The sequence below is a fragment of the Manis javanica genome, chromosome 4 (assembly GCF_040802235.1).
Source record: "Manis javanica isolate MJ-LG chromosome 4, MJ_LKY, whole genome shotgun sequence".
In the NCBI taxonomy this organism is placed as follows: domain Eukaryota; kingdom Metazoa; phylum Chordata; class Mammalia; order Pholidota; family Manidae; genus Manis; species Manis javanica.
This window is the reverse complement of record NC_133159.1, coordinates 156,083,859-156,109,088: the sequence shown is the minus strand read 5'-3', so window position 1 is coordinate 156,109,088 and position 25,230 is coordinate 156,083,859. Positions and strand designations below refer to the sequence as shown.

At 48.6% G+C, this 25,230-nt stretch overlaps 3 protein-coding genes across 6 annotated transcripts; 1 reads left to right on the top strand and 2 right to left on the bottom strand.

Annotated features, from left to right (window-relative positions):
• Nucleotides 1-1,428: 1,428 nt before the first annotated feature.
• On the bottom strand, nucleotides 1,429-6,415 carry MRPL27 (mitochondrial ribosomal protein L27). Its single transcript, XM_017641377.3, has 4 exons — nucleotides 6,313-6,415; nucleotides 4,122-4,253; nucleotides 3,631-3,698; nucleotides 1,429-1,833 (listed from the first exon to the last, which is right to left on the bottom strand). Exons 1-4 carry the CDS (start codon nucleotides 6,350-6,352, stop codon nucleotides 1,627-1,629), a joined length of 447 nt encoding a protein of 148 aa, XP_017496866.1. The 5' UTR covers nucleotides 6,353-6,415; the 3' UTR covers nucleotides 1,429-1,626.
• Nucleotides 6,321-13,538, top strand: EME1 (essential meiotic structure-specific endonuclease 1). 4 transcript variants are annotated; one of them, XR_005056201.2, is made up of 9 exons: nucleotides 6,321-6,455; nucleotides 7,781-8,586; nucleotides 8,672-8,799; nucleotides 10,787-10,876; nucleotides 10,968-11,089; nucleotides 11,288-11,411; nucleotides 11,628-11,743; nucleotides 12,419-12,631; nucleotides 12,921-13,055. XR_005056201.2 is itself a non-coding variant. In XM_017641371.3 (9 exons), the coding sequence occupies exons 2-9, from the start codon at nucleotides 7,833-7,835 to the stop codon at nucleotides 13,046-13,048; spliced, it is 1,701 nt and encodes a 566-aa protein (XP_017496860.3). In that variant the 5' UTR covers nucleotides 6,321-6,455; nucleotides 7,781-7,832; the 3' UTR covers nucleotides 13,049-13,538. The 4 variants fall into 4 exon arrangements, 2 of the variants coding, with proteins under 2 accessions (XP_017496860.3, XP_017496863.3); XR_005056200.2 differs by having other exon boundaries at nucleotides 12,872-13,023; XM_017641371.3 differs by having other exon boundaries at nucleotides 12,442-12,631; nucleotides 12,872-13,538.
• LRRC59 (leucine rich repeat containing 59) lies at nucleotides 13,292-25,084 on the bottom strand. The gene is made up of 7 exons (XM_017641376.3): nucleotides 24,743-25,084; nucleotides 23,534-23,593; nucleotides 21,861-22,019; nucleotides 21,556-21,660; nucleotides 18,606-18,678; nucleotides 16,330-16,503; nucleotides 13,292-15,258 (listed from the first exon to the last, which is right to left on the bottom strand). Exons 1-7 carry the CDS (start codon nucleotides 24,845-24,847, stop codon nucleotides 15,014-15,016), a joined length of 921 nt encoding a protein of 306 aa, XP_017496865.3. The 5' UTR covers nucleotides 24,848-25,084; the 3' UTR covers nucleotides 13,292-15,013.
• Between the last annotated feature and the right edge of the window lie 146 nt (nucleotides 25,085-25,230).

The following is a 25,230-nucleotide window of genomic DNA, read 5'->3' as shown; positions in this document are numbered from 1 at the left end:
AGGACAAGGAAAGGACACCTGAAGTAGAGCCCCAGGATTTGGCTGGAGTCCCCACTTCACCTCTTTGGGTAGACCCCAGCCCGGGAAGGCCTGTGACTCAGGGCGGGCTCCCACAAAAGGGTTTCTGTGAGGCCAACAGCTCTAGGACTCAACTTCTTTCCAGGAAGTAACATCACTGAGAGAGGGGATGGAGAAAGCAGTAGTCCAAAGAAAGGTCATGTGTTTAAGGGGTGAGGGCCGGGGGCAGGGAATGGCTAATGCCTTCACTCTCTTACCCCTCCAGCTGCCACCAAGCTACAAGGAGGCCCTAGGTCACTGCCTGCACCACCATCCAGCCATGGCTCTGCTCACCCACTGCAGGAAGCAGTCCCCTGCCCTGCTCAGGGAAACACTATGGTGTAGCAGAGAACCTCCTCCTCCACTTTGCTTCTCCAGGAGAGTGGCAGGGACACACTGAGCCCAAGGAGACGCCCCAACCCATCTCCCCAGCTGGACCTTGGTACAAGAGATCCCACAAAAGGAAGCCAAAGAACATCAATAAACTCCAGATCACCTTCACCATGATCCGCAGGAGGTGGGGAATCTGGGGTCCGGCCAAGAGAACAAAGTGCCAAGTGCAAGGCAGACCTCCAGAACTGCAAGACGTTTTTCTGCCCTCGATCGCTGAACTGTTTTCAGGACAGAGAAGAGTCCTTGGAAGGAAGCCACTGGACTCCACAAGCCCCTCTCTGGGGCTGCAGCCAACACCACCTACCTCCAATGGCCAGAAGACCTTCTGTCCCAGCTGAGACCTTCCCAGTGACAAAAGCCATGCCTCTAAAGGTCTTGGGTTGGGCTGACAATGAAGGCTGGCCCCCAGCCCACTCTAGGCCCAGGCTGAGGATCCCTGGAGCCTGATTCTTTGCTGCTGTGTGTGGTTTGAGATAAACCAGGAACCAGACAAGAATGTGAGCTTGGTGTCTCTCTCCCGGTGAACAGGCAGAAGCCCATTCGTCACCCATTCTGCCTCATCACTGGAAGGACCTCAGTATTCCACGGCAGACTGGGCCTCTCTGCCCTGGACCCACAGAGGCAGGGAGGGGTCTGCCATGTAGCCATTCCTGGGGCTGGCACCCCAGCCCCCTCTAAATATGGCTTCAGGAGAGGAATGTGACAGTGTTGCTTCCTCTACTGGCCCCACCCCACTCCTCCTAGATGGCCCTCAGCCTGTGTGGGGTCTAGGAGGTGAAGGAGCAGTGGTGCCCTTAAGCACAAACCCATCTCTTCCTTCCTCTCTGGGGATGGTGCTAAAGCAACCCCCTCCAAGCCCTCTCTTCTCATTTCCTCACTCTGATAGGCTTCTTCCTGCTTTGAGGCTGTCCATTGGAGTGCACTGGAGAACATGAATAAGGACCAACAAATCAGTAAACAGCTCCATCCCCAAAAGCATAGACTTATGACCCCGGCTAACTTTATTTTTGGTTTCAGGTCAGGTTTCCCAATGGGCTTCCCACCCAGTCACTTCTCAGAATCCTTCTGCAATCACCACAAAGCAGACTTGTTGTCACGCCAGTCCTTGACTTCTGGTACCACCCACTCCTGTCACCTGGACTTCAAAGTCTCTGTCCAATGGCCTCAACCAGGAGTTCAGAGCATAGCTACCAGTTTGAAGGTGCCCTCGGGCTTAGCAGGAACCACGTGGACAAAAGTCTTGTAGAGCACAGCACCCTTAGGCAGGCTGGTGACCAGATCCATAGCCTCTGAGTTGTTGGGACTGGGCACGTAGACCTCCTTAGTGTAGCGGACTACCCCCTCCTCCAGGGCATACAGGTGCTTCTTCTTCCCCAGCCCCACCTGCAACACAGAGCTGATCAGTCGGACACCCAGCCAGGTGGTCCATCCCAGGGCTTCAGGATAGTTCTCAGAAGGATTCAGGCCCTGGGGCTGAAGGGGAGAGTTCAGAAAGCTCTATTTGGGTTTCCCTTTCCCACCACTTGCACTTGGAGCTTCTTTGCTTTCTACTTTACTGACTCTGTGACAAAGCAGGGGAAAGAAATCTTCAATAGCCAATCCTGGTAGTTGCTCAGTCCCTGACAGCTGATACCTGGATCCATGTCTGTGCAGTGGCCAGAAGCCACAATAGAAAGATGCCCCTCATCACTGCCCCTGGGAAGTTGTTATATTAAACATTAGTTTGATGTGCATTGACATATATTTGATACACATTTTCATCTATACACATTTTCAAACTATAAAGTTTAAGCTTTCTGGAAAGTACAGAGCAAAGCTATATAGATAATGCATATGCCAATAAAACAACAATGCTATCAGCTAATACTTATATAGTGCTTACTTTATAAGCACTGTTACAAGTCCTTTTACATATATGAACTCACTTAATTATTACCTTGTTAAGTGGGCACTATTTCTAACTCTGTTTTTCAGATGAGAAATACCAGCTAGGAGATTAAATAAACAATGGACTCTATAAACATTTTAGCTTTTTTCTTTTAGAACTTGATATTGAATGTGTGGCAGTTTTTACCCAGGTAGTCCAGCTTTATTCAGTATTTCTCTGATTAAAAGGATGGGCTCTGGGGTGAGGATGCCTGGTTCAAATGCTAGCACTACCACTTACTATTGTATGATCTTGGCAAGTTACTTTACTTTACTGTGTGTTAGTTTTTTCACCTGCAAAATGGGGATAATATTAACTACTTTACAGGGTCACCTCAAGGATCAAATGAGTTAACAATCATGAAGAGCTTACAATGCCGCCTAGCTTGAAGCATGTTAACTTTTACCATTATTATCATTATTGTCTAAGTTCCAAGAGTTAACATAGCCACATGTCCAATATCTCAAGTTCTAAAAGATAAAGCTACTACAAATACAATCAGTTCACATAAAAATTAGCATTTTTGAAATAATTGTAGGTTCCCATCAGTCTTTCTGTGCCTCCTGAAATTGCCAAAAAGGGGCAGTGGGTGATGGTGGGGGATTGATTATAAACAAAAGAAACTGAACTAATATTTAAAATAATGTGAAGAGTATAGTATAGATGTATGTTAACAAAGAACTTGGTACATCAGAAAGTAACCCCCAACTTGCTGAAACTGAAATCCCTGCCTACTATGGGCCTGATTTCTAGCACACATTGGATTCTATTACATTCATGCTTTCTTTCAGTCACTTATTAACTTTATGCAAGGGCGGATGAATTATTAAGGGAAAAGGAATAAGTTGAAATTACTTTTGCAAGATTCAGAACATATCTTGAATCACCAGGCATCTCCTCCTCCAAGAACTGGGGGTTAGAAAGGAGACCCAAGAGAACAAGGCCAATGCTTCACCCAAGGCAAAACACAGTGTAACTGGGAGGCAAGCAGACCTGATTCAACTCCAAGCCCGGGCACTTGGGCCCCTACACTAAGTCTCTGGCATTTTAACTGTAAAATGAAGATGAGACCTACTACCTCACAGGAATGGAGTAAGAATGAAATGAGATAATGTAGGCCCAGGTATTAGCATGATGCTTGGCATTTGATAAGCACCCAATAAATGCAACTGTTCTGTTACTATTACTGTGCTTAGGAGCAGAGAGGTGGTCCTACCAAAGAAAAAAAGGGGGAGGGCCACAGGGCAACTCACGTGGGCACCTGGATGCCAACGGAAGTGGCGCTGAGTCGCAAGGATGTTGCCAGCATGAACATAGTGACCTAGAAGAGAAGTCCACAAGTTCACTGACTGGGCCCCTGTGATGGGGCAGCACAGCAGACTGCTAAGGAAACATGACAGCCTTCTCTTTCCCAGCCCAAATAGTGCGCACCAACCTCAAAGCCTGCCCCTTGATAAAACCAACTCCCAGATGGTCCCATGAAACAGCCCCATCCACCACCCAGCAGCCTCCTCTCTCCAGTCGCATGGCCAAGGCTTACAGCTATTTGCTCTTTCTCAGTACCCACCCCTCACCCCCGTGCCCCAGGTCTTAATCTGCCTCTTTAATCTGGAGCCAAATGCTCTGGTGAGCCAAGTGGAGAGTATAGGGCCAGGAATCTGTATGGTTTCCCAGCTCTTCAAAGGAAGCCAGGGACAACAGGGTAGTGCACAGCTGGGAAACGGAAGCCAAGGTGCACCCTCACCATCCATTTTCTTGATGCCAAAGTGTTTGCCTGGTGACTTTCCACCAAGGTTTTTGGAGCTGCCACCTGTCTTCTTGGATGCATATCTGACAGCAAGAGCTGCAGCCTGAGGTGGGCTCAGCAGGGCTGTAACTACAGAAAGAACAGAATGTTATACAGAAAGGCACCCAATCAGACTCTCTTTCTCTGCCTCAGTAGTCCATTGGCTAAGCTGAGAGGTGGCAGGCAGTAGTGGCTAGGGAGGTGAGGAAGATACGGGTGCAGAAATGCCACTTGACTGTGTTGACTTTCAGGCAGTGTCTGGAAGTCCTTGGCCTTCTCCCATGATGGGGAATAGATCATTCCTTGTATTTCCAGGGTGTAAGCACTGCATGAGATGCCTGTGGGTGACTGGGGGCAGGGTGGATGACAGTGAAATATTACAAGAAAAAAAATAATAAACACCATGTGCCCTGGGTCCTGACACATCAGTCCTGTTGAGGAGAGACAAACACCAAAGAACCAGAAGCCAACAAGAGGATACCACAGAGCTGCTTGTTTCAGCTTCACTTACCACATGCCCTCAAGGCTCCATGCACTGTGGAAAGCCAGACCACAGGGCCCATTAACAGGACACCCAGAGACTCCTGCTGTGGCCTAAGCCACCACTTTCTTAGCCGGCCACCTATTCACTGCACACCAGACACATGTAAACAAAAAGGCTCTCTCAGGGTGGCTCCAACAGCCTCCTAGCCATTTCACTGGCAAGCCCATTAAGCACAGGTACAACCAAGAAGACTCCCTGCCCTGTTAATCTCTACAGATTCATTCCAAAGTGTTCAATGGCATTTATTTTAAAAAGGAAAATGAACTAATATTCATACTAACCAAGATGGAAGCCCCTTGCTATATGACAAGCCCAGGGCTGGCAGTCCTTGCCTTCGAGGTCTCCAGACACAGCCATGGTTAATCAGGGCCATGCCAAGAGTCTTTAAGAAGCCTTGTGGGTCTCTGAAGACTAAAAGTTCAGAGTTCCTGGAGCCTAGGTTTCTTAAGTTTTAATGAGAACAGAGACTAGCTGGGGCAAAAGACCAGAAATAAGGACTTAGAAAGACAACATGTTAAATGCCCAGCGGCAGGATCCACCTACCCTTAAACACACCTACTCATTTGTTCATTCACTCACTTACTAAGCTTAGTTTTACCTACATTATCTTATTAACAAATTTTTGCCCTTTACTCTACTCTCATCTTCCTCCTCCAAGTAAATGATATTAGCACCTATGCAGTTGCTCAGGCAGAAATTAAGGAGTCATTGCAGATTTCTCACCTTTGCTCACCTTATGTATCCAGTTCACCTGCAAGCTCTGTGGATTCTGTCTCCAAAACAATCTCAAATCCATCCATTTCCCTCCAAGTTCACTGATCCTGCCAACATCTGAGCTAAATCACCTCTCATCAGGGCCACTATTACAGCTTCCCATCTGGTTCCTTGATTTCCTCTCTTACCTCCCGTTTAAGAGCAACGGTTTGCTTTCAAAAATGTAAGATTGGATCAAGTGCACTCTCTTGCCCTTCATTTTCCTACAGGACCAGCTAGGCCTCTCATCATCCTTCAAGTCTTAAGACGTTACCTCCTCTGAGGATTTCCCTGACTACCCAAACCAGAAAAAAGACACACACACCCATAGTTCTGCTTTATTTACAGCAATTGTGTAAATTGTCACAATTTACATTTTACGTATGTGCTCATTTATTGACTTTTCTACTAAAAAGAATAGCCCAGAGAATGGAGCCTTTCTTCACCTCCTGTGCTGAAACATCTACCACAGTGACTGGCACAAAGACCTCTCAACCCGTTGAACGAATGGATCAATTTTTCGAGTTCCAGTGTGCCAATATTTGCAACCTATTTTCATAGATGGGGTCCAAACAAACCCAGAGAAGGAAAGAGGCGTGTCCAGGTTGCGAACCGCTAGGGAAGCAGGGGAAGGACACGTGCTTCCCGAACAGCCACCCAGGGCTCGGAGCCCTAGATGTCACGTGTTCAGCGACAGCCGTCCCTCTAACTTCGTGGGCCCTGCACACTACCACCACGCCGTACGCAAGGCTCTCCGCAGGGAACGCCCTCCACCCGCCCCACCCCCAGACTCCTTGCAAGGTCTCCACTCTGCCTCCACCCCTCGCCCACAACAGCCAGAGGGTTCATTACCAGCCGCCCGAGTCCTCAGGGCCCGCACCACCGACGCCATGTTTGCTGTACAGTCGCTTCCGGTGTCAATAAGCGCCCCCTCCCCCGCTAAGGCCGATCTACTTCCGGGTCTTGCGTAGAAAGAGGGGCAGGGCAAGTTGCAGGTAAGCACCCCCGGTGCAGGCGGGCGGGCGGGCTGACGGCTCGGGGCGCACCTCTTGAGCCCCGCTCCGCAGCGGCTTGCTGGCCGGGGTCTTCGGGGCCTCTGCCCGAGACCGTAGCGTGCCGCCGGACCGCCGCGCCCTGGTGCCGGCGGAAGAGGCGCGGAGCGTGCCGCACAGGGGTCAGCTGGGCTGCCTCCCTCATTAGGCCAGTCATCAGAGGCCCACCTTGTGGACAGAAATGAGGTCCCCCCCACTCATTCATCTTACTTTACTGAGAGGTTACTGTGAGGCAGAAACTGTGCTAAATGCTGTATGTAGATACTTGATTTCATGTACTTCTCACGACCTTACTGTTATTATCCCTAATTTATTAGAGAATGAGCCCCAGAAAGGTAACATGGCCCATTCTGGATCAGACCCCCAGTGTTAGTAAATATTTGTTCAAAGAATGATTCGCGAACACTAACTAGCAGTTATACTCCTTGGTATATATGCAAGAGAATTGAAAACATGTCCCCACAGAAACTCAGACATGAATGTTCATGGCAGCCTTATTGATAATGACCGGAAAAAGGAAACTAACCAAATAAATATCCATTAAGTGATGAATGGATAAAATGTGGCATATCTACAACAGAATATTATTTAGTTACAAAAAACAATGAAGTACTGACACATACTATAACATAAATGAACCTTGAAAACATTATGCTAAGTGAGAAACTGGACACAAAAGATCACACGGTATGATTCCATTTACAGGAACTATCCAGAATAATCAAATCCATAGAGACAGAAAAAGGTCTGTGGTTGCCAGGGGCTGAGGGGTTGGGGAAATAGGCAGTGAATGCTTAATGGCTATGGGATTTCTTTTTTGGGGTGGTGAAAATGTTTTGGAATTAGTAGTCATGGTCACACAACCTGTAGATACACTAAAAACCACTGAACTTAAAAATTAGTTTTATGGTATGCAAATTATACCTCAGTTTTTTCTTTTTAAAGCACGAGTTTGGCATCTCTATTTCAAATGCAGAGATCAACAGGGGGCTGGTGTTGAGCCTTGTTACTATCCCATTAAGATTCTGTAATAGTAACTTCCACTTTGTTTATACCTGGCCTTGACCTAGGGATTTGAGGAGAGCTCATGTTAGACTACAGACAGAGCTGTTCTGAGTTCCAGATTGAATGTGTTGGGACCATGTCCTGTTTCTCTGTTTCTCTATTTCTCTGTTTATCATATTTATTTCCATATAGCTTAGATAGAACACATCTTACAGACTGAATTCAATGCTACAGTCTGTGTCTTATCTCTCTTTTCTTCTTAGGGAATTAATTTGCTAGCATATATCAGTGGCTCTAAAGAAGTCATCATTGTCAATGGATTCCAGTGAGAGTGACTCTGAGGAGTTGCCAACATTTACTTTTCTAAAGAAGAAACCATCTTCAACAAAAAGGCTGCAGCCTCAGAGGGAGGAAATTGTAGTGGTTGACACCTCAGATTCTGAGACTTCCTGTCGTCCATCACCAAGGTTGAAAGGTCAACCACCTATCCTTCATGCAGCTGAAACCGTCACACAAACAGAGCCAGTCAGGGTGCTAAGCAGTGGAAGTGAGGTTGAGGAGGAAATTATTCCCCTGGCTGAGAGGCTTACATGTAAGTTTTTGTCCCACAAGCAGCTGAGCCCTGAGGACTCTAGCTCCCCAATTAAAAGTGTTTTGGATCATGAAAGTAATGAAGGAGGATCACGTGACTGGAAAAAACAGCCCTTTCCAAAGATCCCTGATGTTCCCTTCCATGTCACCTCTGAAAGGTGTGCATCAAATAACAAGGACTCTGTGGTAGACAGTCCATGCCCCCAGCTTCCAGCCCACCACACCACCTGTCCCATCCAGAGCAACAGCCTGACAGTAACCAGAACAAACGTGGTCTCCCCGCCTCAGAAGAGAACCAGGCGCAGTCAGAAGGTCCAGAGGAAAGGTTCCCAGGGATGCCAGCCACGGGGACAAGCAAGCCAGAGGGAAAGCACCCTGAGACAACAGGAAAGGAAGAAGAAGGCCGCACTGGTTACCAGACTGAAAGCTCTCAGGCCAGAGGAATGCTTGAGGCACATTGTGGTGGTGCTGGATCCAGGTCCTCTGAGCGATTGTCTTCACTCCATGCTGAGTTACCTGCCTCCTGGACCACCCACTGACGGCCCCTTTCCCATCTGTTGCAGGGCTTTTACAAATGGCAGGTGGGGGCCAGCTCCTTGGGGCACTGCAGTCCATGGGGTGCTGCTGTGGGATTGAGGCCCAGGCTGTGCCTGGCAGCATCACCTGGAGGAGAAAGTCTGGGCCCACTGAGGTAGGGGTTTTCTGGCACATGTCTCTCCTCCTCCTTAGAGTTATAGGATAAATATGCTTTCATTCTAAAGGCTGTATTAGGGTCCCAGCAGGAAAACAGATGGCACAGTCAATTTAGGATAATTTGAGGGTGATGTAATAAAGGGACTATTTTCCAAAGCATCACGATGGGACAAGGAAACGATAGGACAAGGAAACGATAGGGACAACACAGTGCCTCAGGGTAGTAACAGCATTAACTCAGGGTTTCTCACCTCAGGAATTGTTGCATTCCAGGTCGGAGGGTTCTCTGTTGTGCTGGCCTGTTCTGTGCTCTGTAGGATGCTTCGCATCATATCTGGCATCTACCTCCTAGATGCCAGTGCACCCCTCCCCATTGTGGCAATAGAAAATGTCTGCAGATGTTGCAAAATGTCCCTTGTGGGGAAAATCACCCCTGGTTGAGAACCTCCTGCATAGCTGTTACCATGCCTAGGGCCTGAAGGGATGAGGGGAGGAAGTGGTTACCAGGAGAGAGAGATGTAGAAAGGACCCACCTTGAAAAAAATCTGTCTCCATCAGGGTGCATAGCAAAACCTTGGTGACCCCATTGCAAGGAAACCAGGGAAATACCCTGACTTTTTTTTCTTCCCTCCCTCCGAACTCCTGCTGTGTTCCCCACTAGCCAAGCCCAGCCAGAAGACATGCTGACCTTGTGATGTGGTTTGTAGAGGTCTCCCTCCTCTGGCAGAGAGCAGAATGGGGAAAAGTGGAGAATGGGTCTGTGGGGCGGAGGGAAGAATCAGCACAGCATTACTGGTTTTAACTGTGCTTTGGGAATGGGCAGCTTAGATGTGAATCCCAGCCTCATGGCTTTATTGCTGTGACCATGGGCAAATCATTTCATCTCTTTGTGCCTCATATGTACAATGAGGACACTGTTACAACCCTTTTCAGTTCTCCTGCTGTGGGGACAGAATGATACAATCACTGAGCACACAGTAGGCACGCAGTAAATGTTCCTTCCCTGAACGGCTGTGCAGTGACTAGGACAGCTCCTGTACCTTCCACTCCTATCCATCAACCCAAAATATGCCACCTCTCATTTTCAGTAGTCTGTAGGTGAAATATTAAGATATTTGTCTTCTCGTTTGACTCATATTTTTCTCAGTAATTTGGGGTATTAGCCAACTTAAATATTCATATATCCTTTCAAGGCACTTCCGCATTCTTAGGTTCTGGTTGCAGTTATCCTATAGGGAAGGAGTTCTAATTCCCACAAGGGGGAAACTGAAGCTCAGAGACGTTGAAAGCCTTGTTAAGGATTACGCATGCTAGTGGCTAAATGGGAACTAGAACCCAGAGCTCCTCCCACACTCTGCTGTATTATGGGTCTTGGCTTTTGCTGATAGGGACTTGATCAGAAAGCTCTCGGCCCAGGGCCTGCTTCCAGTTGCTTCTATTATGCAATACTGCTGTAGAATTGTTCACTGTGAGGTGGCCCTGGCTTTGTTTGATTCTTCCCTAACTATGGGGAAGAGAAGGTGCTTTCACAGACTGACTTTTCTCTTGTGGTTCTTATCTTTGTCACACAAACCCTGTATGTTTGTAAGGGCCCCTCAGCTCATAGTTAGCATCTGCTTTTAAAGCTCAAGTTACTTATTTGCACCAAACCCTTCGGAAGAGTTTCCTTTCCCTCCATTCCTCTATTCAAAATGTATAGAAATATTGGCAGTTATTTCTCAGCCCATTTCAACTCACTGTTCTTTTCCTATCACCACCTCTGAGGTGCAGTATACCCCGTTTGAACAGTTGAGGACTGGGGAGGGACAGGATCAGGGGTTATTGCTTCCTGCCACTGTAACTTCAGTCCAGAGGAGAAAGGATGATGATGCAAAACGGATTAGGCTGATGGGGGTGAGTTCACTGACGCAGAAGGTTTGGGTCTCTCGCAGGTGCTGAGCACCTGCTGACCTGCCTCCCTCTGCTGGGTTCTGGTCCTTTGGCAGGATGGAGAGGAGGGCTGGGTGGAGGAGCCCATGGTCCTGGTGGTGCTTCTGGCAGAGGCATTTGTGTCCATGACCTACAACTTCAAGCAGGTGGGTAGAGCCAGAGGTTGGACAGTGAAGCATGGGAGAGGGGGCTGACTGTAGGGAGCAATTATTAATTCATTTCTGCCCCTTCATGCAGGGAAGTCTGGGCAGCATGGAGAAAGGGAAGGAAACACTTCGAAGCTTTGTAACTGACATCACAGCAAAGACAGAAGGTAAAGCTCTGTCCCTGGTGATTGTGGATCAAGAGAAACACTTCAGGTATGGATTTGTTCTCAAGACTTAGCATTAAACGGGGCAGCTCTTGGGCCAATGTGAAGTTTTTCAATCTCAGGTCTGGGTCCGTCCTCAAGATAGTGTCCTTGTCAAGCCCAGTGGGGCACTTTGGTTGTCTTCTCATACCTCTTCTGAGCTCAGCCTGGAGCTGCTGCCCTTCTTTGATTTCTTCCCCTGCTGCAGTGATCTGAATCCTCCAAAGAGAAGAAAACAGGGAGTGGCAAAGAAAGAACAGGCCAAGAAGAAAAAACGGAAACTGTCAGAGGCCAACACTGGGCCCATGGTGTCCAGGGTAGACATGGAAGAGGTAAGAACCTCCTGCTGCCTGCATCAGACTGGGTGTCCACTCATCTCACCTGATTTGGTTTGCTGTTGGTAAGGAATAAAGTGCCTGCTGTCTGCCTTGGTGCTGCATAGGAGAGAAGGGGCCCAGGAGCTGGGTGCAGCTTCAGTGAATAGTGAGAGAACCACCTCAAATTAGGCTCTCTCCGCCCTTCCAGTCTATCCTGCTTTGGGTTTCTAGGCACTGGTGGATCTGCAGCTACACACACAAGCCCAGGCTCGAATCGTGCAGAGCTGGGAAGAACTGGCTGACTTCACCTGCACGTTCACAAAGGCTGTGGCCGAGGCACCCTTCAAGTGAGTGCACCCCATAAGTCCTGCATCTGTTGCTAGGCCTTGTCTGTTACCATGCTTCTGGTATGCAAAGATGTCCCTTTTCCCTAAATTTTCTGCCAGCCTGTTTGTCTGACAAGCTTGAGGCAGAAATTGCTAACCTCACATCAGGGGTTCTTAGGAAAAGCCCTCAAACCCTGTCCCTTTAAATGCTCTGCTTTAGCTCATGTGTAAGCTTGTGCTCTGCTGGTTGGTACTGGGTCACCAGTGGGTCACCTTACCAGGATCCATTACAGATCAGGTCATAGTGTAATAAGGAGTAATAGTTCAAGGAGTGTCCATACTCAGCCTTTAAAATAAGGGACCTCAGAGACAGTCCAGTCTAAGTCCCTCATTTTATATTGGAGGGAATTGGGGTCTGAAGAGACTGACTTGTATAAGCTCCTAGCAGGTTAGAACAACCAAAACCAGACTCCAAATTGCCTGATAGCCAGTCCCTTGTGCCTAACCTGTGCACACTGCCTCTGGTCAGTACAACCCAATCTCAACATAAACAGAGTGGACTAGGTGTCATTTTTAAAGGAACCATCAAGTAAACCTGCTTGGGAACAAAGCCCTCAAATAGGCCAGATGTGACACTGTGCCCACTTGTCTGAGGCCAGTAAAGGGATAGGTGCAGGAGTAATGAATGACTTGCAGCTCTTCAACGGTGCTATTCACAGGAAGCTCCGAGATCAAACTAGTTTCTCCTTCTGCCTGGAGAGTGACTGGGCCGGAGGGGCAAAGGTGGACCGTGCTGGCAGGGGACTCGCACTGGTCTGGAGGAGACAGATTCAGCAGCTGAACCGGGTCAGCCTGGAAATGGCCAGTGCTGTAGTGGATGCCTACCCCTCCCCACAGCTGCTGGTCCAGGTATGGTGGTCCAGGTGTCTCCACCCAGCAGGCCCAGATGGTTTTTAGGGACAGCATTGGTGGGGGCCCAAGAATGCCTTATAGGTCAGCATTGCAGGACTGCTCAGAGCTGTTAATACTGACCCAGGGAGGGAGGATGGGTTCTCACCCCACTACACACACACGCTTACTGTGCCCTTGTTCATGGACAAGGAATGACCATAGATGATGGGGTACTGAGAGGTCATTTACCACTTTCAGGCTTATAGGCGGTGTTTTTCGGAACAAGAACGCCAGAATTTGCTTGCAGACATAAAGGTACGCCGTGGGGAAGGTGTGACATCTACCTCCCGCCGTGTGGGACCAGAGCTGTCCAGGCGTATCTACCTTCAGATGACCACTCTGCAGCCAGATCTCTCTCTGGACAGTACAGACTGACACTAGCCCTCAGGCACAAGGACAGATGAAAAGCTCCACCTTGGAAGAGACTGAAGTGCCTCCTGGAGCACAAGCCTCGTCAGGCCCACAGCAGACTCTTTCCTGGTGTCTTTCTTTGCAAATCTCCCTACTTTCCACTTGGGACTGAAGCCTAAGACTTATAGTTCCTCTCCTGTCCTAGCCAGCAGCAGCTGTGCACAAACCACCCCTGCCCCACCCAGCCCTCAAAATACAAAGAACATAGACCACTCAGACATGTATTTAATAATTACAGAAATCCAAAAGAACCTCAGCATCAAATCTCAAGATCATGAGTGAATCTCCCTCAGCAAGCTGGCTTGACTAGGCTGGGTAGGCCCCAGCCTCCCTCACCCCTACCACTGCCTCAGCCAGCCTCAGAACGGGGGCCGGACCCCTATGCCGACCTCCATATTCTCTTAATCTCCTTTTGTGTACTGTGTGTTGTTTCAATAAAGCATTTGTACCAGTGGCTCTAGAGCTTGGAGGAAGACTAAAGGAATGTGTAGTGATTCTGAGTAAGGTGTGGGCCTCTGCAGGAGGGCTGTTCTTGGGGGAGAAAAGAACAAGTCATTTCTTCCATTATCAGGACAGTCACAAGTGGCAGTCCATCCAAATGGGCCACTAGGACTAAAAAGCTGGATCCCATCCTTTGTCTGAACCTATGGAGAGGCAAGAAGCTTGCGATCTGTAGTTTTGGTGACTGAGCACCATGACATGACCATTTCTGATCCCTTCATCCAGCTGTTGTGAAAAAGAAGAGGCAGAGAAGGCTAGAAAGCAAGAAAATGCTTAATCTGGCAGACGAGAGTGGACAGTCCTGCCATTATTTGTGCTAGTCATTAGTTAATGCACCACTTTTAAACTCCATGATGCTACTTGCTTCCTTTGAATGTATAGGTGTAACTACAGGTCTAGATTCATATAATTCTAAACCTCAGCCTATGAAGCTTGAGTTTTCAGGCTGCCTTTGAGGTATTTAGTCACACTAACTACTGACAGAGCTGTTGAAGACAATGTGGCTTTGCAAGGGTCCACACCTCCTTGTTTATTGACAATGGGGGAGTTAATGCTCTCAAATCAAGGCAAGGGGCCTGGACTGTCCCCATTTCATGGGTGCCACATGACTTAGCCCAGGACTCCACAGAGCTGCCCAAGACCTTCATAGCTGTGAGATTTCTACTTGTGGGTCGATGAATCTGTCTACCACCAAAGAGTCTACACTCCAGCTGAGAGACTCAATTCTGGTGTGAGTTCCCTTCTTTCAGGACATTATAAAGGAGGCAAAATGACGGGAAGGAAAGGAGGATACCAGAGTGGGAATCCGGTCCTGCCTCAAACTAACTGGAAGACTGTAGGCAAGTCACGGGGGGCCTGGTTCCCTGTCTGCAATTGTTATATTGGCCTGGATGGTCTTGAAGCCCCTTTCACAGCCTGAGATTTTGTACAGTCATTAAAATGTCTCAGTGCCTGAGGTCCTTAAGAAAATAGTTATGCCCCTCCCCTCAATTTAGATCGCTGAGTATGGTGATCCCTGTGTCCCCAGTGACACACTGCCTCCTGATCTGCCCTGGCTACCCAGGGAGGAATGAAAGAAAGATTTGTGACATACAAAAGTATAAATGTAGTGACAGCTGACCTGACCATTTAGTAGAAATGAGCCTTGCCTTTATGCAACTTTGTATAGCAATTAGAAAAGGCTTTTTCCTCTCCCCATCCCAAGCCTATTCCTTCAGGCATGCAGGTAACTGTCCCCACCTCCCACTTCTTCCACCAGGGAACCCTGACTAAGGAACAAAGAAGTCTATAAAGAGATCTCAAGTACCATTGGCAGCCATTTGATGATGGCAGGTAGGTCTGAGCTAAAAAGAGGTTGTGTCCAGCAGAACCCAATTCCGTAGGAATCCAAGCTCCAAGGCTGGGGAGGCAGCAGGGCTGAGGACAAGCTCACTGCTGGGACTCGGTCTGCAGGACCCACCGGAGGATATCATGGCTGCGCAGGCCCCGGACCGCATTGTCGTAGACGGTGTTCACGCTGGTGCAGAGGGGCTGCTGCTGCAGCTGTGTCACCCGACAGGCCACCAGCCCGCCAGCGACACAGAGCAGTAGTGCCAGCAGCAGCTTCAGCACAGCCCAGGACCGGCTGTGCTTCCGGGGCGGCGGTCTGCGGGACCGAGAGCTGGACTTAGACTCTGGAGAGACAAATTACAAAGAAAAGTTCCATCACTTTGAGGAGACCCACCTTCCAACGGCTGCTAGTCTCCCCCTTGCAGATCCACTTGCACCCCTCTTCTCAAAAGTGCCCAGGCCCTGAAGAGAAAGCTGTTTTAAGAAGCAGAAATGCCTTCTCTCTTGAATCTCAGGGGACTGCACTCAAAATGAGCTCATTCTGGAAATCTCTCATAGCTTAGTCCCCAGAGTCCTGTGTTCTCTGCAACGTGGTGAGGACCCGAGTCCCTAGGGATCACGGGCAGGGGCTTATCAGGTGGTGTCAGGTATGGACAGGTGCTGCCCATTTGAGGAAACAGGTTCGAGATTCATTAATAGTATTGTGAATGTCATCATTCCTATGTAAGATGAATATAAAAAGAAAGACTAGAAGGTGACATTTCATACTGTTAAGAGTGATTGCGGCTGGGAATGGGGAGTAATTGCTGCTGTTGCAGGTGACCACCGTTTGCTGATAAATACATTACATTTGCAGTTAGAAAAAAAATTGGCTTTGAGATTTTTAGGCAAAATTTTTAAAAGCCTGACTGAGCTGCATGACCCTATCCCACTGATTTTCTCACTCAATCCTATCACCACCCTATAAGGAGATATGATCCTCATGTTACAAGAAAATAAAAAGGTGGGGAGGTTAGGTGACCTGCTGAAGACCAGGGAGGGCAAGCAGGACAGGACCCCAGGCCTCCACCCTCCCCACAGAGCTTCTCCCCTCTCAGGTGCCTCTCAGTGTACTTCACAAATGTGAAGGACTTTTACGGGTCATCTGACCTTAGGCAGTCTCCACCTTCTCCGTGAGCTTAGAATCTGAAACTTAACAAAAAGCACAACTTCGTATGCCGGGAATGCTCTAAGCCAATTCTGACCAACACACCTATCCACAGCATGTGGCTCTAGGGAAACCAGCCAGGGCAGTGCTCCCTCGGAGTCCTCCACTCCCCATGACCAAGCCCCCTGACTCACTCATCTATGCCTGAAAACATAAGCAAGTGTCCCCGCTGCACCCCTGCTGGAGCCTCACAACTGAGAGGGCGTACTTGGAGCCTGGTTTGTTTCCTTCTTAGGCTTCTTCTCTTGCTCCCGCTTGGTGGCTTTGAGGGCATCATACTCCTTTCTCCGGCGCTCCTTCTCCTCTGCCTTCTCCCGCTTCCGCAGTTCCCGCTCCTGAGCCTCCTTGGCTCTCTGCTTGGCCTCCCGCTTCTTCTCGGCCTCTACAAGGGAACACCCAAAGATGACGTCTTCCCCACAGACCTGCCAGTGTGCTTTCCCGGATGACTAACAGTATGGATCCAGCCTCCTTTCCCTTATTTCATGGTCAAATTAAGATACATTAAAAGGAAATCACTGTCTTTCTGCTCTCCAGGAAGTAAGCCCTCCCTAAAATTCAGTAAGCTGCTCTCAGTGTTTGTTGAATGGACTCTTACTGAGGGGTTCCCAGCACAAACATTAGGGTGATGTAACAAGGGAGACATACAAAAGGCATGGGTGGTAAGTCTGCTGCTCCTCCAGAATTAGGTACTAATTCTGAAAGCCAGCCATTGACAGCCTCTCCAACTCAGCTATGAAGAGAAGGAAGAATGGACATGTTGACTCTCTGGGATTCCTATCTTCGCAAGCTTCAGAAAGCAGTGTGGCATGGGGAGGGCAAGTAAGAAGAGAAAGTGAGCACTCTAGCTCAGGGCTGGAGACCACGCAAATGTTTTCCTGAAAAAAGACTAACAGTTTGCCAGAGGGTAATCTCTGGACTTCAACTCAGGAATCTATGTGACATACTCACATTTACTTCATGGCTCAAGTAGGTTTACGTGCAGTACCCAACATATAATTTTCTGGGTTCTAAAAATGCATTTCCAAATTAGTTATTTGGAAGGCTGAAGTACATTTTCCCAAAGCCAGAATGCCACAAATGGTGGGTAAGTGTCCTTTTGGGCTTAAGATCCTATTTGAGCCATAATGTAGCTGAATAGCAGTCCTGTAAGTACTGTAGCTTTCCACTGCTTTTCTATGTACAAACAAGCGCCAAGTTCCAGCTGGGCACTGAGGATGCCAAGAACACATTACCCCCAGCCTTGAGAGGAGGTGTGCCATCAAGAAGCAACAGTGGCAGTGGTTAGGATAAACATGGGCTCCGCAGTAGCCATGCATGTGAATGGGCCCGTCATAACTCAGGGCTCTGTCTCAGGGACTGCCTGCAATGGGTACTACACATGTCCTGGCTCCAGCCATGGCAGTAAGGGGCTCAGAAGTCAGCCAGCCAGTCAACGGAGCACCTACTGTGTGCCAGGTCTTGCTTTAAGTTCTCGAGACAGAGCAGTGAAGACAAGTCAGGTTTTAGTGCCTTAGTTACCTACTTTCTAGAGGAGTCAGACAATACAAGTGAACAAATAGTAAGAGAGAGTAGTAAGTGCCATCAAGAAAATAAAAAATAAAAGGGATGTGATTAAGAGTGACAGGTGGGATGGCTATTCTAGTCTGGATGGTTCTGGAAGGGTTAAGGCAACATTTGAGCAAAGACATGAGGGATCACATGAAGCCAGCCACGTAAAGACCTGAGGGAAAAGGAAACCAAGCAGAGCCCCTGACGTGAGACTGTACTTGGTGTGTTTAGGCAACAGCAGAGGTTCATGTAACTGAAGTTAAGAGCATTCTTCTATGTGGACAAGGCCAGAGAAGCAAGCAGGCTTGGGCCATGGTGGACCTTGTTGGCCACGTTAGTTTGAATTTTATTCTAGATTCAACTGAAAGCCATTAGAGGGTTTTAAGCAAATAGCAGCATAACTGATTTGTTTTCAGGAGATCTCCCTGGCTGCTGTGTGGAGAACAGCCCTGCAGAGAGGACCCAAGTGTGGAGGCAGGGCATCACTTTAGGCGGCACTGCGGCACTCTGTAGGAAGGAGGCTTGGCTGCAGTGGTGGCACTGATGGGGGAGGAGCAGTCACACACAGGCCTTGCTGACAGACTGGATAGGGGAGTAACTGAAGAAAGGAGTCAGGGACTCTTTCTGATTTCAGGCTTGCATAACTGCAGGGATGGTGGTTTCCTATTACAGGGGAACACCAGGAGGAGTTGAAGGGGATGGTCAATTTGAGATGCCGATTAACCCTCCAAGCAAACAGGAAGACATGCAGCTGAATATGACTCTGGAGCTCAGCAGAGAAGGCAGGGCTGCAGAGAGATTCGTTAGACAAAAGTGATACTATACACCACCACTCTGTTCCCCACTCCTTTCCACAACTCTTCTGCTGATTCAAACTCCTGAGGCCTGAGCATCAGCTGGCTGGGGAAGGAAGCTACCAGAGGAAGGACCACCTACCTCGTTCTACTTCCAGCCGCCGCTGCCTCTCTCGCTCCTGATCTGCCTGCACAGCCTTCATGTGCTGTAACACCTGCAAAGGGAAAGGAGGGACCTCAGCTACACAACACAGGAGTCTTGCCGGCATACACATTGCTCAGGAACCTCAAAAAGACTATTCAGGGTCCCACATCACCACAGGCCACGGCAGCAAGGCAGAGCTAATGGAGCTCATCTTCTCTGTATCCTAACTTACTGCACCAACCTTAGCTGGAGGAGCTATCCGCCCAGGCCACTAAAGCTGTCCAGAAGAGTTTGTGAAACACAGTGCCACTACAATCTGTGATGTCCTGCCATTGACACTCACCCTCACACACACAATTTCAGTTAATCCTCCCAGCAACTCTGTGATGAGCAGGGGCAGCACTGTCTGTCCCCCAGACTTCCTGCCCTCCCTTCTTTGGCTTTATTAGGCTCCCCTCCTCCCAGTCCTGGGGAGCTTTCTTACGCACCTCAGTCCTAAGACCATGAGTTCCTAGGCTGGGGGACTACTCTTCTGTCTGCAGGCTAAGCACTCAAGGCATGTGTAATAAGCGATTGACTGAACTCCCATTTCAAAAGAAAACAGAGGCTCTGCGAGTGCGGTTTGTTCACATCATGTGGCTAGAAAGTAGCCCAGCTAAGAGTACAGGTCCTCTGAGTTCCCAGACCTGATTTGCACTGTGGGCATGCTTAGGAGAATGAAGTTAAAGGCTTTTAAGTTGTATTTTTTAGAAGCTGGTATTCCTTGGATGTAGGGGACACAGTCTAAGCCTGGAGCCCAGAATGAACCTGACTCTACCACTTACTCATCATGTGACCCTAGCAAGCGACTTAACATTTTTGAGTCAATTTTCTCTATGGAAAATGGGAGATAGTCTTCTCTGGCCTGTTGTAAGATTAAATTACATAACTTGCACTGGATACTTAACATAACCCCTGGTACTATCTCCACTCAATAAATATGGCCATGTTTTTACTTTATCTTCTTTATTGCATGAATAAGAAGAAAACCTAAACTGTTCTAAATTAAGGCACCAAATTGTCTATTTCACTACTGCACTAGGTAACCTGCAGGACAGACATGCATTCAAATGTAAGTATTTTATTTCATGGAAACTTCAGACAAGCAAATACTCGTCATCAGAGGGGCTCAGGAGGAGGCCTGCAGAAGCAGCTCTCTCCAAGAGCCTGGTCTGAATCCACAGGAACCTCACTCTGAGAAACCCAGGACTTGAACCTGCTGACACCTCTGAAGGGAGTCAAGCTTACTAAAAATTGGCAGCTCAGAAAGGAGTTGCAGGATGTGTAGGAAGGTCTAGCATGATGGTGAGAGGCAACCCAAGTTCCAAGTCCCTGTCTCACTCTGAACTTTGAATATTAAATAAGCACCAACCATTCACTTATTTTTAGCTAGCTAAACAGCTGGGAGGTTTAAGAGACATCCCTTTTTACCGGGCTACAATACATCAGGAGTTAATTATCTGAAAACGCAAGTTCAGAAATGGGAGACTCCTCTAGATTGTGAGCTCCTGGAAGGTAGGTTTTGTCTACCAATCCCAGCCCATGGCATATGGTAAGTGCTTAGTGAATACTATTGAACTAACAAATTATTTTAAAAGGTGCTTTACTAAGAATAACCCACACCCCCACAAGCTTAGGGCTGGTGAGACCTACACTAACTCGCAGAGACAAGCGCGCTCACTCTGATTGCCCATACCACTCCTCGCAAGGCCTGCAGGTGTGCTGCAGGAGACAGCACTGGGGCAGGGAGCCAGGGAGCATGGCTTTAGTTACCACAGCCACTTGGAGCTTTGTCTTGATGATATATGTGTAAAGACCTTTGCACTCAATTCAAAGTATTTTTGTAGGTCAAAAACTGGAATATCAGCAATTTCATACGGTTCAATATATTATTGGTTGAATGAATAAATGGGTATGTCCATCCTGAGGGTGTCTTGAGACAGAGAAATGGAAGTAATACCTACTTCCCAGGATTACGAGGACTGAGATGAAATGTACAGCGTGCAGGACAAAGGAAGAGTGCTCAGCAGTAGCTCCCGTTAATCTTCCGAACAGACATCCTACAGCACAAGGGTTGCACTCATCACTTGTGCTGTTTCCAGCTATAGGCAAACTGGTGCCTTGGCCATTGTGCTCCAGTGTTTTTACACTTGGTTTCTTGTATTACTGGGTGATAGAGATAATGAGCATATTTAAAAGCCCTGAGCTAATTAATAAGAAAAGAAAGGCCATTGTTCTTGATATTTATATAGAGACCCATCATACACATTTCACTTCCACTAATTCTAGCATTTAAAGTCTTCACCATGCCTCCTGAACACAACCAGGTAAATCACCTGTGCTCCGCTGAGGCAGCAGCAATCTGTTCTAAAGCTGAAGGGAAAAAAGTGACTGTTGCTGGAGTGTTTGAGATGGGTACAGTGTAAGGCATCTTCAAGGTCACTGGCCATGTTTGCCTTCTATGCTGCCTTTAGTTCCTGACTCCTGTCAGATGGCCTGATGGAAATCAAAGCTCCGAACTGCCCAGGAAATAATCTGTTTATAGCTATAAACCTAACAAATATTAACACCACCTTTGTTATAAAAAACTGACTCAGAAAGGCCCTAGCCCTCTTGTCTCATTTAACCTGTCGATAATGCCATGCTGGATCATGCAGGGTCCTGGGTTATTAAGAATGGAAATACTGCAGCAGAGCAGAAAATAGCACTGTTCTACTACTTGTAAAGTAAACACAGAAAACAAAGGGCCTTTTGTTGACAGGCTTACGGTAGACATACTTCACTGAGATCTACCTTAGTGCTTTAATCAACAAACAGCCACAGGCGCCCTGGGAGGGAAAACGAAAAGGAGGCAGAGGCAAGTCCTGGGGGAATGTGTGATGGAGACACTGGGGAGCTTCACACTTACCTTGTTGGCACACTGCTTACACTGCTTCTCATCCAAGCAATCCCCTGCCACTTTGGCCAGGGCAGGATCCAGGGGGTTATCCTTCAGGTCCAGCCACTTCAGGCTCTAAAGAAATGGGACACGGAGGCTAAGCCCAAGTTTACACAGAGAGTCCTTCAAGAGGGAATAAAATGAGCAGGAAGAAGGCCATATGAGGCAGAGCCAACAAGGTGGGATTTCTGCCAGCCTTTCTCACAGCCATGCTCCATCAGCCCCCAAGCCCTCAGTCACACTTGGCCGTGAAACACTGGTTCCTGAATTATTACCTTGAGCTGAGCAAAGCTGACAGGCAGGGTGACCAGCCTGTTGTTGAGGAGATCCAGGTGCTGGAGGTTGACCAGACGGCCAAAGTCTGCCGGCAGCTGCTGCAGTTTGTTCTTACTTAGGTCCAGCTTCACCAGGTGTGTGAGGCCACAAAAATCCGACTAAGACCCAAAGAGAGAACTTACAGCCTTGGGCTCACACACTTTGGTATAACAGCACAGGAGCTCACAAGGCAGAGAGGCACCTGTGTGTAAATCCTGACTCAACCTTTTACCAGCTATTCCACCTCGTGTGAAAATGGAGATACCACTCACCACTCCTGGTGGTAGGTAGGAAGCTGTGTAGGTAAAAGGGCTTAGCACAAAGTAGGCACAAAATAAGTGTGTGTTCCTTCCTCCTCACTTCTCCCTCCCATCCGCCTTCTACACAGCTCCTGGGGCGACTAGAGACCGCTCCTGTCCATCCACTGCACCCTAGGTTCCCCTTTCACAGGACCTATCAAAACAGTTTGACCATCCGCTTTTCTAAAAAGATCAGGTGCCCCTTGAGCACCCAGTGCTAGTCTTGGTTGAGCACCTAGCACAATGGCCTGAAGTGATGCTCCAACCTCAGCTAACAAGACACTGTGCTCTTTGGGGACTTGTAAAGGCCAGGGGGTCTGCACTACTGAGGAAGGCACAAACAACTCAGACTGAAAAGTGCACTGGGGTGCTGAATGACTATCTGACTAAGTGCATGGCCAGTGTCAGGCTGCTAGGAATCACTACTGTTCTTTCATTAGACACGGTATCTGTCTGGGAAGACATGGGATCTCAGAAGCTCTTTCAATGTCAGAAATAGTTCTTGATGAGCTGTGCAAAGATGCTACAGACAGTGAGCAAGGCCCAGGAGAATACTGGCAGGAGAATGGACTAATGATCCAATGGGTTAACTGCCAACTTCTGAGACTCAATTTCTGAGCCAGAGCCCAATAAAGTATGGCAAGGAGTGACATGTGGAAAAGGCAACAATGACAACAGGCCTGGCAGTGAAGCAAAACTGCTACAGAGGAGAGACCAGCCATTACCCAGGAGAGGTTAAAGGGCTGAGAGCTCAGTGCGCACACAGGTGAAGCACTGTGGACTGAAGACACTGCAAAGCATATGAAGGAGAATTGGGAGAGGAATCAGATAAGACCACAGATTGTATGTGCTGAACAATAAAGTATCTCAAGTAATTCAAGTATTGGGAGGATAATGACATGGTAGTCCCAAAAAGCCACATTTTTTCCTGTTCCTCATCAAAAGATGCACAAGGAGGCTGTTCACAAACAACCTCCTCCTTGGAATGCAGAGCAACTTACAAAATGGTCTCTAGCCTTTTTTACACTATAGGGAGGTAAACCATTTTTTGAATAATGTAAGGCAGAAAAAAAGGTGAGCCCAATAAGTGATTTGGCCAGCATCCTATTGACTTTAGTTTTCTGTGGCCTGACTTTCTCACTGTTCTGAAGAATGAGACCTCTACCTTGCTTCCCTGCCACGGAAACAAACCATCCCACTCCATGCCCAACACACTCAGATTTAGGTACAGCCTGCCTACAGGCCTGTCCTGAAATTATGTCTTATGACACAACTCCCCCTACAAACAGAAAGGAGAAGCTCTAGAAGGAATCTTGCTTGCTGGCCAATCTTACCGGTAGAGTAGTCAGTTTATTGCAAGACAGATCCAGTATGGTGGCCTTTGGGAGGGCAGCCTAGAAAAGGGAATGAGAACAAAATGTAAAAGCAATACATGGAAGATGCAGGGACAGCTGCTAATGAAGCATTTTCTAGAGAAAATTCCTACAATTACAAAAGGCTTTAAAAAAAAAAGAAAGCCTTGAAGTAAAAGGTAATGATAATAACTACATGTATCAGCATTTGTTACCTGCCACGAATTTAGTTAATCCTCACAACAACCCTATGAGATGGGAACTATTATTACCATTTATATATAAGGAAATCGAGGTATAAAGGGCAACTAGCTTGCCTAGGGCACTCAGCTACCAAGCAGTGAAGCTGGGATATAAACTGGGAATGTGTTCTAACCTCCACTCTACAGAGCCAAGGAGGAGGGAAGACTGCCAAAGGTAAATGTAATTCACTAAAGGCAAGTGAGCAAAGTGGAGGTCATCCAAAGTGAGAGGTACTGGTGGGGAACCAAGTGGGAAAAGCATGGATGTACCATCTAAATTCACTCTGGCAACATAGCGTAACCTCCCTCAGGCCTCAAGCCTGTTTCCTGGGTGGGAGGGTGGGAGTGTGGGAGTGTGGCAGTTGGGGGGTGGGCCACAATACATGGAATTCCTGCCAGTTTCTTACAAGTAGGGAAGAGATCTTGCCAACCAAGTTGTGACACTTCACGTTCTTTAAGGAAGGACGCCTCAGGGCTGGGGCAACGGGATGGGATTGCCAACTTCCTAGAAGAGCCCCGTTCTGGGCCACACCCAGGTCTACCCTGATGCCTTTTTCTGCGGCCGCGTTATTCATTCACTTGTTCATTCATTCTCCAAATACATCCAGCAACCGCTCAGTGAGCCCCTACTTTGGGTCCAGCATGGAGTGAGCCCTGTAAAAGCCCCCCAAAATGAAGGGAGATTCACTCCTGACATGTAAAAAGCCCAAGGCCAGAGAAGCAGCTCCTCCCTATCTTCTGGAACTGCGCCAAAGTGACACGTGTACATCCCGGGAAGGACAGTAAGCAGGACGAGGCCTCCCCCGCTCCACTCCCCCGAAGACTTAGTCCCACTCCTCCCCACTTTCTCTTAAGACAGGGAAACTGAGGCATAGAAAAATCAGGAGGCCCACACAGAGGCCAGAGCTAGTCGCGGGTGGGCTCCTGGGCCTCCTGGGACTGTACTGACCAGCTCCTTAACGGGGACCTCGTTCAGGTCGCTGAGGCTCAGGTCGAGCTCGTTGCCGTCCAGCTTGTCGCGGAGGTTCCCGCCCTTGCTGCCGGCCTTGGTCATGGTGACGCCGGCTGAGCAGGTCCCGGATCCGGGGCTCCGACTGGCAGACGGGCTGAGAAGCCTCTCCTCGGTTCAGAGGACTCACACCGATCCGACAACGCCTGCGTCCCCCGCCGCTGCCCAGGTGCGAAGCCACCGCCGCTAGTCCGCTCGCCGGCCGCACTCTGAGCCCCGCGCCCAGCTCCCACCGGTGCCGCCGCGACGACGACCACTTCCGTGTCCACGTCACCTTCCGTGGCTACTGAGACGGGCTGGGCCAGAGAGGTCCGAGCATGTGCGGGAGCGCCCCCTGACGCCTAGGAAGGCGCACTGCAGTAGCGCCACCGCGGGAGGAGTGGCGTTCTAGGGTCAGAGGTTGCCAGGCGGAGCAGTGGCCTTCCCCG